General features: G+C 41.0%; 1 protein-coding gene across 1 annotated transcript; it reads right to left on the bottom strand.

Annotated features, from left to right (window-relative positions):
* Nucleotides 1–954: 954 nt before the first annotated feature.
* On the bottom strand, nucleotides 955–15,264 carry LAMP2 (lysosomal associated membrane protein 2). Its single transcript, XM_048318531.1, is given in 10 exon segments — nucleotides 955–3,595; nucleotides 9,406–9,573; nucleotides 10,360–10,438; nucleotides 10,713–10,832; nucleotides 11,341–11,558; nucleotides 12,332–12,493; nucleotides 13,107–13,320; nucleotides 13,829–13,947; nucleotides 15,039–15,143; nucleotides 15,146–15,264. Coding segments are annotated over 10 exon segments (1,443 nt in total). The 5' UTR covers nucleotides 15,261–15,264; the 3' UTR covers nucleotides 955–3,452.
* Between the last annotated feature and the right edge of the window lie 388 nt (nucleotides 15,265–15,652).

Raw genomic sequence — 15,652 nt, forward strand, 5'->3', positions numbered from 1 at the left:
GTTCACAGGTGGCTCCTGATCAGGCACAGAAGCGCTCAAAGTTCCAAAGAGGTCACAGCTATAATGCTGCAGGAAAATGCAGGGAAATGCTCAGTCCTTTTATGGTTAAGGGGTCAATGTTGGTGTGAGTGAAGGCATCAGTTTATCACCCCCAAAGGTGAAACACACCCATCCTAGTCTGAGCAGAGTGTGCTGTCCTGAGCAGCCCGAGCCTCCCTCGGATGTGACAGAGACCAGCTGCATTCTGCTTGTTGGGGCTATGAGAACATAGCAGGACAGGACACCTCGGGATAATGTATTACTTGGAAAGCACACTTACTAAAATTACTGACTGAACAGGGGCATTATGGTATGTTTGTCCTACATCCATAGTCTGGGTACTTTATCTGCTGTCATTTCCTGGTCTATACCAGTCTCTAAGAAGTGATTTTTTGTATACTGGTGTTAAGGGATGCAGGTTTTGCTGCAAGTTAGGGACTGAATTTCCAAGCAGCATGTAACAATATCCTGCAATTCTGAGCACTTGATAAACTTCCCCAGGCCAAAGAGTTCAGGAGCCCAGTGCAGTAAGACTCACTCTTCACCAAGTATCACAACCAACCATCTGGCAGAAACTATTTATTAAGAACTGTTAAATACCTGAAACAGAGGTAGTTTAGGAAGTAATTCTGCTCAGTTGCCATTATTCAGATGGCACTGATAGAACCAGGGCAACATATTCATTCTGCCTGCACAATTTATCTGCAAGTGCATCTTCTGACCAACACAAACTGGCTTCTGCCAAGGAGGATGCTGCTGGGGGAGTGGCTCTTCTTTTGACATCGGAAGTAAGTTAAACCCACAAGCATTTCTCTGTCTGCCAATTGCTTTAGCTCTTTTAAAGCATTTATATTTGTGGGGTCTTGAAAGGAAACCAAACTCGTGTTTCATGCCATCAAATTAACAGCCTTCACATTAGCAACAAGATAAAACTTTATTTAATATCTATTCCCTATCTGTCTGTTGGAAGGATTCTGTTGGAAGAGGAGGTCCTTTAGCAGATACTGGACCCATGCTTTGACCAAATCAACACAAAAATCAACTGATTTGGATGTATATGCGTGAATAGCTTAGAACCAAAAGCTTCTGTTTCCCCACAAACATCCAGATCCAAGCACATTGACAAACACTTTAGAAAAGCTCTCAGAAACGGCATTAATGTCTACTTACAGTGAAACAAAGCTTTATAAACACAATAATTAACTTTGTTTTCCATACATATATTTTGTTTTCAGCATATTTGTACAGTTACTTCAAGATCTGGAAAATTGTACACACCACTCTTCATGCTGCAACAACCTTAAAGTGCTGGATCAATTTTTGACTTCTGTTGAAGCTCAAAATAGTACTTTCTATGTATTTACAATATACATATATGTGTATGTGTTTGCATCTAGGAAATGACCACATTTTACTAAGATAGCCTAGCAAAAGTGATATTAAATACTTGTCTGCAATCTCAGCATGAAAACATAGCTGTGATCCACCTGCTGGCAGCAGAGAAGCACCACACTGATAAGGGGGTGTACTCATAAAATGCCACCTGAAATAATTCCATTTAACACTGGCAGGGAAATCAAGTATTGCGAGAGCAAAGGTACAATACAAGAGACCAAGACATCCAAACCTGAAGCACACAGTCCAACTCAGCAGCATTTAACTACATTCCTAAAAAAAAAAGACAACTTGGTCCAAGAGCCCATTTGTACTGCGGAATCACTTTTGTCAGAATCACGTAGAGTGTATCTTTGGTCACTGTGAGGACAAGAAGAATTGAATGTACAGGTATTTCTCAAACATCAAAACTAACGCTTTGGAAAACTCCCTTCCCTGAATACACAGCTATTGTGAGTTGCTTAAACATCAGTGTTGACTGTTACCTTTGTGTATGTGAATTACTGAAGGGGCTTTTCCCACAACATGGATACAGGGTCAATGCACAAAGAGATTAAATATTGAAGCAGCTTTAGTAAACACTTGCTGCAGAGGACAGAACTTTGTGTGCCCTCAGGAAGCTCTCTGCAGACCTGACAGCTCTTGAGCTGGAAATCAGGGTTTATTGGCTGCAAAAGGCTTTTGCCAAAGATGGACCAAAAAGGTTTCAAGAGCCAGAGGCTTCTTTCACTCCATCAACAGGAACCTGATGGGAATGAAGCAGAACACAACCACAAATTCCTAACTTCGATTTTGGTACAGTTTAGATATGGAATACAGAATTGCAAAGGTATGGCATTAATAATAAAGGCATCTTCAAACAGGGAAGATGCTCTCATTCCTTTGGAAGTCACTTTCTTCAGTATACATATATTAATTTCTGCTTTATGATCAGCATTCTTCATGCTAGAAATTGTGTGCTCTTACACTGAGACAGCAATAATGAGGAAGTTAAAAGCAGATTAATTCTATCAAACCCAAAAGGTTTTACATTTCCACTTGCATTCAGAGATCACAGCTTTTCAGTGATCCCGTTAACCTATGAAAGCTGTCCAAAGGAACTGCAGGAATTGCTGAGCAATCCGTGTTCTCAGTCAGTCTGAGTGCTCTCAAAATACTTTCGAGCCTCACATGGACCAACACTGTGTAGCTTCTTTTATGTTCAGAATCAAAGCTGAGAGAAACTGCAGCCAGTGAAATTCCAGCCTCCCACCCTCATTTCACAATTGAGCTCAGAACAAAAGGAAAAATGCAGTTCAACGAAATAGCATAGGAGACATTTCCTTCAGCAGGCTGTTGCCTTTTCTGAGTAGCCAAAGTTCTCCAGACCTGAGCCTTATCTTGGCAAATTAGACACCATGCTAGTGCAAAGCTACTCAACTTATATTAGCAGTCAGCTTCTCCATGTGATATTAAACAAATTAATTAATCAGATGTTCTTCTCACATTATGTCAGGGTATTAGTGAGATCAGGTACTACTTTACATTCAGAAGCAGGAAATTCAGGCTGATTCACAAGAACAGCCATATGCCAAGTTGCCAGTAAAAGTCTGTTGAGAGCTGGGTATTCATTTTCCCACTGCATGTACAGTCCTTTTGACACAGCATTCACACTTTTAATTATAGTTTTAGCTTTAGCATTAACCAAGACAAGCTGTAGGCATCTAGAAATCTTCTTGTATAAAAAGATTAAATGACAGAAAGCTTTGTAGATGTCTTCTTTACTAAAAATAATCACATTTCCCACAGGGACACACATCAATGGTCCTCAGAACACCTACTTTCTCTAAAGTCATACAGTAGCTTCTGCAACTCATCTTCAGACTCATGGCATGTTATTCTGTCATGAAGTGAATTTAATTTTTTAAAATAAAGAAACCATGAATTAGTTTTTCTTTTTTTTTTTAAAGGAGCAGATCAGGGAGACTGGGAAAGGGAAAAGAACAGGGAAGGTGGGCAAGAGAGATGGAATTAAGAGATTATACAGACTGATAGCCAGTACGACTTTTTCTTCTTCCAATGATGTAAGATATAAAGACAAGAATGATAAGGAATCCAAGTGCCACACCCACTGCGATGGGAATAAGAAAGTTCAGGTCAGAATCAGCAATGCATTCTTCAGCTGCAGAAAGAAGGAAAAAAAAAGCAAGGGAGAATAAATTAGTAAGGGAAATCAAGCATTAGAAACCAAAGCAAGCAAGGAGCAAATTTTTGAGAAATTACATTGTATTAGATACAATAATATATGTAAAGTAAAATCAGTATTGAGTAAAGAATTGATGGAAGGATTGATTTCTTTGAACACATTTACTACACACATCCTTTATACTGGTAATATACTTACGATTTGTACATTTAATTTCAGCTTCCTCTAGCAAGCAGAAGATAGATTAGAGAGATGTGAGGACAAACTGGCAGTCTGAGTGTGCATTAGCTGATCACACCTCAGATTTAGCAGCAAAGCAACAAAAACCCCATACTGATGTATTACTGCCTCACCCAGGGGTCTTCCCAACCCTCGAGTTGCCACCACTCCTCTGGGCTCTAGACATGAATACATAAGGGACAATCCAAGTAACAAAGCAGAAACTTACTACGAGCTACAAGAGACAGCCAAGATAAACGTGCTGCAGTCACTGCATGGCCTGGAAAACACTGAAAAGACTCTCTTGGGGTGGGTAAATTTATTTTCCATACAAAAGGGGAAAGAGAACTACATAGACCTCTCTGAAATCCACATCAGAGGGAAAAATAGAACAGATAGCTATAATGCTACAGTGGTTTTTAATATACAGGTTTTAAAACACGTGGGGAGCTCCTTGCTGGCGAAAGCACTCATTGGTGATTTGCAACCCATGCTGGGAACTGGTTTCAAAATCGGGGGCAGGGCTTGGCATCACAACCTGTTTGTAAGGAGAGCAGAGCTCCACCTGCCTGTGCCAGGAGAGGTTTGGTAAGGCAGGAGGCCGTGCCTGGGTTCTCCAGCACTGGAACAGTGCCTGACTTACATGTGTTTCATAAAGCAGCACTCCTCATAAAACTATTTTGAGTTTTTAATTAGGACAGAGCATGACACACAGAGTCGATGCTTCCTCAAAAGCTGGCTGCTGTTTTTCATCGAATCAGCATTACTTATGGAAATGTATTGTCTTGCTTTAGCATATCACAGTCCAGCATACACTTGCCATAGCCCCCTTCCCGAAATACTATACAGAGCCTTTGACTAAGGGCAAGAACAACACGTGGAGGCTCAACAGCTGAAAATACTGAACTCAGATTATCTGAAGGCACCTACTGCGAAGTAGAGCAACACCTGGAAGGGAAAAAAACCCCCAAAACACCAAGAGGAAAAGAATTATGCACCTTATACAGCTATTTCAAAATATTCTGAGAAAATATTTAAACATCTTAAAGAGAGACATGCATTTGATGTTTAGTCATCTTTGTTCACTAAATACCAACACAGACAATTTGCTAGATGCTGGGTAATGGGTCACTAAACACTAACACTAAACATGAATGGATTTGCTAAGGATGAAGGGTGCCCAGCAGGCAGTGACAGAAATTCCCTCTCTTCTTCAAAGGAAGGAGATGGCTGCAGTACACATCACACTATGGCACTGTTACAGGGAATTCCCAGGGTGAAAAAGGGGTTAAGGTTTCATACCAGGAACATTCCATCATTGCTGGCACACATCTATCCAGGTATGGCTACTGTACAGTGGTTAGAAGCTTCAGAGAGATGTCTTCAAGTGCAGAGTTGGTAACTACAGCCCAACACACAGACTCTGCATTCGGGCCAGCAGGAACAGCTTTTTCAACTGACGTGGCTGAATGTGTCTCCATTGAAAAGAGTCAGAAATTTTGGCCCAAAACTTTTTTAGCCCCAGTATAAAAGCTGCCTTCCCTTTTAATTTCAATCATTAAATTCAACCAATAGCCCCAAAGTTTGTGTTTTATTAACAATGAATAGAGAACACTGTAGTAAATTTAAAAAAATTAAAAACCAGCCAAACAAAAAACCAAAACAAGGAACAAATGAACAAACAAAATGCCCCTTCCAAAACCCAAATCCCATCATTCACTGGCTAGAAATGCTTCTTTTGAGGACTACAGCATGACATCTTTAACCTAAAATATCAGAAATCTTGATATTTTATAATACAATAGTTAGTAAACTGTGTATAAGGCACTAAACCAACCACACTCTATAATAGGTTATACACATTAATATTCCACATCCACAGGTGTTAAATACATCCACATGTTAAATGCTGTTTCCACAGACCAGAACAAAACCAGCTATGTAACAGAATCTCAGATATAGGCTGATTAGAGTTCACCTTACTCATTGAGTTTATTTTCTTCAAAAAAAGACAATACAAGACACCTGTTTTCAAATCAGTTAAAAAATGTGAACAAGTTTCCTTAAGAAATAGAACAATCTTTATTTTTTAGAGCACAGGTTGAACAGATTGACAGTTCCCTATGGAGCAATACATACAGGAAAACTAGTGGTTTTATAACAACAGAAGTCAGGTGAAACTGATGTTTTTTGAACCAGTTACCTGCACATCAGTGTAGGAGTACTTAAAACTCAGAGCCAATATACTTACAGGTTTTTGCAATGGTATTTCTAGTGTTGATTTTAGAAAGCAGTTTGCATGAGTCTTCTATATTGTCACTTGGAAACTGTGCACCATTCAAAAATTTGCAAGGTCAGAAGAATAGTGTGATGATTATTCTTTAACAGAAATGCATGTTTAACTGGTGCCACTGAACATCACTCACAAAAAAAAAAAAAGCTAAAAAAAAAATCTATATGAACTTCTGCATTTGAGGATATATTAATATGAACGATCCATTTTTAAAATTAAAATGGTAAGTCTTGAAGCTTGTTTCATGATTAAACTTATAGCAGTTCCCCACTTTCATTAAAATGCATTTCAGTAACTGATGCAAAATTCAAGCTGTAGACTACAAGCCATAGTAAGCATTATCCACCCATACGTGCTTCCTTCACTAGTGTCAAGAGTAAACTGTCTTTAAAAAAAAAAAAAAACCAAACCCAAACCATTATTGAAAGAAGTGTATTTTATGATTTGTATACAAACATGCCACAGACATCTCTATAACCCTAGAGAACGCTAATAAAACACTAGAGCAGCTTTGATGCAGGCTAAACTCATTCTAAAGGGGGAAACAATGTTATGTTCATTAAATAACCAGTTTAGGCAGCTCATGTTATGACATATGCAAAAAAGCCACACTTATCTAAAAGACTTCTTTTTTTCCATGCAGTAAGAATATGTATTACAGCACAAGGAGCCCAGAGAAAAGTTGTGCATCAAGGGTTAGTCTCTACAGAGCTGCAGTTTAAGAACAGTCCAGTTGCACTGCACTTTTTTAACCTAGTTATTCTTTCCATACAGCAAGAAAAAACAGGTGTTGTGGGTCTATCTCAGACTTGTTTGGCTTTTGCATTCTTAACATTAATAAATGCTACACTGCAAACAATCCAACACAAAGTACATTAAACATTCAGAGTGCCAATGGCGGGCAATTATAATGTGAATTTTGACTGGCAGAGAACTATTCAAGATGAAGATTTAAAAACAGCTCAAGCTGCAACAACAGATACTGGCTCATTAAAAGAAAGCATCTTTAAACAATGGTCATTCAAAGCAACAAGACAGACCAGTTCTGTGCAGAGTATGGCATGAAGTTAAGTGCACTTTAAAGTTCTGGAATATTTAGAAAGGTTATTCCCTTTAAATAGATGCCAGCAAAAAAAGCTTGCATTAATTTTAGCAGAAGTCTGCCTTAGGTATTTTAGATGATTGCCAAGGTATAATAAAGAATAAAGAATTCAGTGCCTAACAGGTTTTTTTTGAAACCATCTGGAAATGGCACTGAAGTCTTCCCATATATTCACCATTTGGCAAGTTACTTTTGTTTGTACAGTCATGGTATAGGAATGATTCCTGAAATTACACCAAGGCAGGAGTAAATTACTCAGATCCTAACAAAGGCAAGTAAGTTACTGCTGCCACTTCAAGAGATCACAATCACCAGCCTGAAGTTCAATCCTATGGAAAACGAAGCTGCTATTGGGCATTAGACAATCCTTGTTAAATACTATACAAGTCAACAGAGTGACTAATGCTCCAGTTTAACCCACAATTACAACAACAACTAAGAAACGCAGAGGAGAGAAGCAAGTACAAATTCTGTGTTGTTCTGGGAGATGCCCAATGCACATCAGTTCAGAATGTGTTTCTGTTTCAGGCTACTATTTGTAAAAGGCAGAAATATCCCAAACGCTTTAGGATTTTTTGCAAGATAAAATCCTTAGTCTAGCAATTCATCCAGTATTTGACATCTTCGAAACAGCTATGAAACCCACATCGTCTTCTTAGGGCAGGAAAACAAAAGTGTAGTTCTGCTTCATCTGAGATAAACATTCTCCCTTTGTTTCTCAACTCCAATTAGCTGTGGCTAGTAATTACTCCTAAGTTTTGGGTCTTTTTTGGACTTCAGAACTTGCACTTGCTTTTTTTAGAGTGAAATCAGAACAGGAATCACACTTAGATTTACAAAGTTTGATATCCAGCATAGCTTTTTCTTCTGCCAATTATGTAAGCAACCACTATAATGGCAATCAAGACAGCAAGTGCAGCACCAACTACAATTGGGATTAGAATGCTGTCATCATCCAGCGAACACTCCTGGGCTGTAGATGAGAAAAAGGTTGCAATAAGGAATAAATAAAGACAGAATACTTGCCAAGCGTGGTATAAAAATCTGTTTTCCTTAATATGAAGGTGTTAAAAAAAATCAAGTATTATTCAAACGAAGAGAGAAAGAACTGCAGAGGTCTCATCGATACATTTAGCATATTTAAGCACTTTAATCATGTGGTGTGTTTGATAACCTATAGCAAGCTAAGGGTGTTCGAGTTTGCCTTTGCACAAGATCTGCACTAGGCAAGGGAACAGCCATTCTTCTACATTCAAGAACCAGGCTTATCTGTTTCATACTAAAAGGCAAGTCTGGTTGGTGCCTTCACTCATTAAGGATAAAAACTGACCTAGATTTGGTGTCAAGAATCTAAGCAGAATGAAGACATGTTACACAGATAAAATAACTATAATTAAAAGAAAGCTAGCTGCAACTTTAACTACAGAGTGAAATGGGTCCCTAAATCTTTTGAGCCTGTTTACCCTACACACATCTGGAGAGTTATCTTACTTCTGTCTAAAAGCAGAACTCTTCAATCTATGCATCTACACATCAGTCTAGTCCACTAAGACTGTGCTGCAAGTATTATCATTAAGCACAATGACCAGTTTGCACTAAATATTAAGAGGTAATTTAAAACATTTCAGTTTTCTCCAGACAAGATCAAGATAATGCAGCAAACAAACATTTTAGAATCTCTTTTTAGTTCTGGATATTCAAGACTGCCTCTGAAGGAAGCTCTGACAGTTCATTCTTTCTCAACACTCCTATTCCTCAGGCTGACAGGTAAAAAGAAACAAAACACCTAACAGTATTCCCAAAGTTCACTTCTGCAAAAGTTCTGTCCAATTTTCTTACATATCTGAGCTACAAAAAGCTGTATGTCAAGATGTTGTCAGGTAACTTCTAACCTATTCTGCATGGCAATACTTAAGTCCCCCTTCAGCATCTCTAGTTCATTCAAGTTTTGTGAAGGAGAACCACACACTTAGTAGACATTTTTTAAGTGAGAACAAATCTTTGCTTGAACTTGAATGTCAGTCTCAGAGCTTCTCTTCATTCCATGTATATATAAACATATTTTTAAAAATTGGAACAAGAGCTTCTGAGATAAAGTGCTTGTACCTAATGCTGGTGCTTTTTAGCAAGTAAGAATTTTGTAAGCATTAAAAACAAAAACATAACTCTTACCTGTAGCAAACTTATTTGCCTCCACAAGGAATGGCTGAATCCATAGATTAAAAGTATGTACTTGAACATCTTCATTAATCTGAAGAGTTTGCTCTTTTCGGCACATGTAAGAGCTACCAAGGAAAGCATCCCACTTGCTGAAATTGCTGTTATCTGCACTTGAAATGACTAAACAAAGAGGGGGAAAGAAGAAAGGGAATTTGCATGTTCACTTAAAATGCAAGACAGTTCCTAATACAGTAAGACTGAGAAGCTGAATCTAGAGGGGCCAACACTTCAACACTGACTAGTCTGAAAAACAAAGGAGTACAAAGTGGGATTGATCTGCTTAACCAGAAATCAGAGACTGAAGTTATTAGAGTACTTTGCAATAACCTCTCTTGCATACATACATGACATCAGGCTTTCCTTGTACCTCCACTCATCTCAGTGTTGCAGAGCTGCAAGTGTTTTAGCTTTAGTGCTCTTTAATTGCTGTAGCTATGACAAGCAATTAAAAAAAAGAAAACATATGTTTGTTGGGAAAAAAGTATGCTTTAGTTTCTGATGGACTGATCTCTTTTCCCAGTAAGAGTTAAGTACAAGTGTTTGATTGAAGATGCTGCTGTATCTTCCAACCAAGACAACAGCTAGTTTAGGAAAAAAGCTTCAAAGTTGGTACAATCGTATTTCACACCGCAAAAAATTACATTACTGAAAATAGTTTTAAAGAAGCCCTCTTAATTTACAGAGACTCCATCAGCAGAAGTTTCAGGAATCATGGAGTAGTCCCACACTGCTGTTTAAAGTAACTCTTACAGCCATTTCTGCTCATTATTTTTGTTCATACCAACTTCTAGACATACAGTAGGAGCTACCAGTAAGCATGAACAACACTGAAAAAAAAGTCAGATGTATTTGACGCAGACATCGAGTAAAATATTACACTTGTTTAAGGCAGATACTGTTTCTTACCAGAACCATTCAGACGGCTAAGCAGCGTAACATTCACCTCTCTCAGATAAAACTTTTGTACACTTGCACTTGTATTTTTCTGTTCAAGAAACAAGAACCGAGTGTCAGTGCGCAATTCTGCATTTGTAACTTTAAGGACACATGCTTTACAAAAGCCAACACATTTACCAGTCTTACATTTTCTACAACTTTAACCCAGTTCTCCATTAGTCTTGAGGCACTCAGCTGGCCATTTCCACCTCCCATATGGGAACAACCTACCACCAGCAAGCAACAGGAGGATTTTACTATGAGTGATCACCATGCAATGCTGTTAAATAAAGACTTAGTTTAAAATAAAAGAAGTTACTTACAACAGCAAATGTGAAACCAATCAGTGTGCTATTTCCATCATTCAGTTTCAGAGTAGCTGTTGTGTTACCACAGGCACCATCTGCGACAGTTGTCTTTGGATTGATGTTGATCAGGAGAGGCTGAAATACAGACAAAGCACATCAAAGACATTCCGCTGCCTTTGGAATACATTGTCTCAGTCAGGAACAGTCTTGGGTTAGAGAGCTTGTCATAAACATGACAGCAGGAAGAGCTGAGCTTGGCTGCTATGGAACCAAGGCTGTTTGAGTTATATTTACATACTGGCAATATTGAAGCAAACAAATTGCTTGAGAAGTCTTACTCTTCCCTAACACAACAGGCTACCCTCTGAGGGGAAAGACAGTATCTGCAGGGAACAGCCAAGAAAGTTCCAGACTTTTAATCATGTTAGAAGTATTCCCCATAACAAATTCTGTTGAATCCACGTAAGATTTTTTTGAAGACAGGTATTATGCGACAAAACTATTCTGATGTCAGAGAGGTGCTACATACGGTACTTAGAAGCAGTTCTGGACAGCTAGCAGTGTACAAAGCAAATACTCTGCATTCAGATTTCACACCAAATAACTACAGCAACTTTTGCTCTTCAAAAGAAAAAAGAAGCACCTTGTCTTGGGAAACATTCAGTTGCAGCCCCACAGTAGCCAGGAAACAAGTTTTATTTCCACTTTTAAGAGAATAGTTTCCTGTGTCTGGATTCTCCACGGGTTTGGGAGCAGTTGTTGGAGCAGGAGCCAAAGTAGTGGTAAATGCAGTAGTTACGTTGGCAATAGTAGGTGGAACAGTAGGTGCAGAAGTAGGTGTATCAGCAGGACATCTAGACTCTGAAAAGACAATTTAATCACCGTTTCATTGCTAAAAGTTTATTGAAGTCTTATTAATCAGAGGTCAGTTCAATACAGATACCAATTCCTTTGCTGAAATATAGGCTCACTAGGAGTCTGCTAATCACCAAGACAGAAGTACCAAACTTGGCACTCTGGCACAGTATTCCAAACAAAGTACAGCTTCCATTATTCTCAGAAATTGTGTAATGCTCACATTTAAATCCACACTCAGTACAACTTGCCTCTGACACACGGAGGCAAAACACACAAAGATAATTAAGTTGTTGTAGAAGTGTGACATGTATTTGCTGTAGACCAAGCAAGTGACCCTAATATGCTGTATGCAGCAGGATGATGCACTCATCTCTTTTCTGAGCTATGAGATGAGACAACAGGCTATGGACTATTCAAATGCCAACAGCAGAGGCCACCACTGGAAGTGGAAGGCAGTCAGCTAAAACCTGTCAAACTCAAATGATCTACTCAGCAACAGTAGTTCTGAAGTGCTTATTCTTAATACCCCAATTACTGGAATACACACTTGAGTAGACTCCCACCTTGGCACACAAACAATCAACATTACAGCACACTACTAAATCTGTTCTCCTAATCTTTTTTTCCAGGAACAAGGGAAGAAGTACTAGAGGATATTTACATGAATATTATTAAACACAACACATCTTAGAATTGGTGGATTTTTTATTATGGGACTTTGCTCCCTGCACCAAGGTGCAATACAAAAAAGCTCTTTCACAAACAGAAATGCTCACCTTTTTTACTGACTGTGCCATTCTGAACAAAAGCCTGCATAGTAACATTCCAGAAAATCTGCGTTATATTTTCTGCTTCAATAAAGTAGGAATTATGACACACAAAGACAGTGTTCAGTTGAACTGGATGCAAAGGATCCTTCACAAGAACAGTAACTGGTCCTACAAATAAGCACACGTTTTAATGCCTTATGAAGCACAAGAACTTAGAGGTAGTGTTATGTTTTATATAATTCCCTAAGACAAAGACATAATTAACAATCCTAAGCTCTCTTGAATGTTTTCCCTATGTGTCCTAACCGAAAGTGCTGGGTAATGCAGGAGTAACCAAACTTGCAGAACTAGACAACCTATTAGAAAGGTGAACCCTTTTACTTAAGTTTTTAAGGAGAAAAAAATTCTATTATTAGTAGGCATTAGTACACAGACAGCCTAACACTGTATTGCTTGGCAAGGTAGTGCGCCAAGCAGCGCACACTAAAATTAATCTTCCATGTGCCTGCTGTCTACCAGCACTGATCAAAGCTGTTTATCCTTCCCGTCCTCTTCCACTTACAAGAATTACACATCCAGTGAAGCCATTTGGCCTGCACTGTTACCCAGCCAGCAGGTATAAGAAACAGCAGTTGGCAGCACGTGGTACAGAACTCTCTACATTCATTACTAACTCCTATATTCCTCCTAACTTCGAAAAAACCAAGCGGGGTCAGGTACATGAGGTCTGACACTTCTGGCTGAGACTGCTTTGCAAGTCAGATTCTGCACTGAATGTTACCTTTTCTTTTAGCATCAGGAAATACAGCTGTGTCATTGGTGTTGTAGGTCAGTGTGATGAAGTCTCCCTGGTAAGTTTCATTGTTTTTTGTGATGTTAATGCTCCAAGAATGACCTTCTCCAAACTGCACTGCCACAAGTGCAGCTTGTGTGTCATTGCCACAGACGCTTCCATTGTGTGTCACACTTGATGACAAATTCAGGGTTGTGGTTTTCTAGAAGAAAAGGGTAATTTTAAATGCATTCACATGCAGTTCTTCCCCATAACATTATAGACTTGCTGGAGTCAGCTGAAACCTTGCACAAGATAAGTTGAGATTATTTTAGGTTATTCTAGAAAATTATGATAAAGGCTCCCTGGCACATGCCTGAGAAAGGAGCCATATCAGATTCAAGTACAAAAGTACAGCTCTAACTTGGCTGTAAATCTTGATCATGTTGAGCTGCAATTACATTTACTGCTTGGGCTAAGAACATATCTACACTGATACTGGTTAGACTTGGTGAGTTTTGTGTATGGCATTTAAGTAAGAGCAACAGGGTACTTTCAGTCATTTGTATGACTGGGAACTTATTCTTTATTTTATAAGGACTATATATGAATATTCTTCTCAACTGATTTAGTAAAAAAAAGTAAGAAATCAAACACCCTAGGTAAAAGAGCTTAAACTTTTATCCAAGTCAAAATCCAGTTGTCAGCAAGAGTTACCCCCAAATACGTACATAATCACCATTGTTTGATTCATATGTTATCAAGAACCTCATCATCCAATCTGCATACAGGCAAGTAGCATTAGAGGCATCCTTTATATCTACTTCCACTGCATAGGACTGGAAAAAACCTGTAAGATATGATTATTAGCTATTAAGATATTGTTTTTCCTTCATTTTCTAGAACAACTTAAGAGGACAGCTCATCACAAAGCAGTAAATTATGTCAGGACCATATTCAATTTACCAGACACTGAAAGAATAGCTAGATTTCTAAAAAGTATCAAAAATAGGAAGCATGCCATGAAATTATCAGAGCTGGCAAAGATTGAGAGAATGTTTTATAGTCTGTTTACCTGACATAGACTAATAACCTCAAAGCGTTGACTGCCCAACACTGGACACTTTTAAGAATTGGCTGGAAAGGGTGCTGGGCCATCTTGTCTAGACTGTGCTTTTGCCAAGAAAGGCTGGACCAGCTAATCTTTAAGGTCCCTTCCAACCTGGAATTCTGACTCTCTGAAATAAGCATCAGCTTTCTGGTGACACACTGTGTAAACCAAAGGGCATGAACACAGCACTTGAACAATGTGCTGCTTGTAGACCATGGGTCCATGATTTTATGTGTTGTATCAGTGATTACGACTTAAGCTGACCCCTAAGAGATGGGATCGGCGTGCCTTCATTGTTTCCACGATTCCAAGCTCGAAAGACACTGGTGTTAAATTCCCTTTGCGTATTAAGAAAACTTTTCCCAGCTGTTGTACTCTTAAGGCGGTGAATCCCGGCACAGCCGTTGCCGTGCCCGCGGCCCCACGCCGAGGAGCGCTGACAGAACGGCCTGGCCGGGCCGCGCGGGTGGGCCCGCGGTCTCGACTGCCGGGCCACGGCCCTCGGCTGAAGCACCCCGAGGTTCCCGGCCTCCCCGGCACGGCGCTGCTCCGTCCGCCGGGCCCGCGCGTCGCGGGCCCGCGGCCCCGCCGCTGTCCCCTCCCCTCCCGTGGGTGGCAGCGCGGGGTGGCGGCAGCAGCGGCGCCTCCGCCCCGGGGCCGTCCCCTGAAGACGCCGCGGGGCCGAGGCCGCCCCGGGACCCCCCCGGGACCCGCGGTGCCCGCGCGCCGCGTCACGTGCGGGACGGGGCGAGGTGGGGAGAGCGGCACGAGCCCGCGGGGACATCCGACACCCACTCCCATCCCCCGGGCCCCGGCGCTGCCCCGCTCACCGGAGACGCCGAGCAGCAGCAGCGGCAGGAGGAAGCGGCGGCACGAGGAAGCGGCGGAGCGGCTTGGGCCCATGGCGGTGGTGCGGCTGCCGCTGCCGGCGGTGGGGACACCGGAGGACGGCGAGCGGGCGCGACAAAAACCTCGCCAGCGGTCATGTGAGGGGCAGGGCGGGGCCGCCCGCGCGCCGCCAATCGCCGCTCAGCGCCGCCGCTCGATTCCATGGATCGCGGACGGGCCGCTCGTCGCGCGGCGCCTCGGGCGGGCGGGTTTGGTCTGCTCTCGTCCCAGTCCCCGTCCGGCGGCAGCACCGGCCGCGGCGATAGCTGCGGCCGCCGAACCGGGGCTGTGCCGCGGTGGCCTCTGCAGGTGCAGCCTAGCGGCGGCTTGTTCTGGCCCTCGGCAGTGTTAGCGGTTTGCACCGGGGCTGCTCTAGTCTGGGAAGGTATAGCTTAGAAGAGATGCGCATCCAGAGAAGTTTAATATAGAGACTTTCACTGAGAAAAAAAATAAAGAATAAAGATATTGCCCGTGTTTGCAATAAATACAAAGGGGGAGCAATGGGTTAGTTTGCTCTCAGTGCACCTCCCCTGATATGGCTGTCGGTGCTGTCCGT

This window comes from Corvus hawaiiensis, chromosome 14, assembly GCF_020740725.1.
Source record: "Corvus hawaiiensis isolate bCorHaw1 chromosome 14, bCorHaw1.pri.cur, whole genome shotgun sequence".
In the NCBI taxonomy this organism is placed as follows: Eukaryota; Metazoa; Chordata; class Aves; order Passeriformes; family Corvidae; genus Corvus; species Corvus hawaiiensis.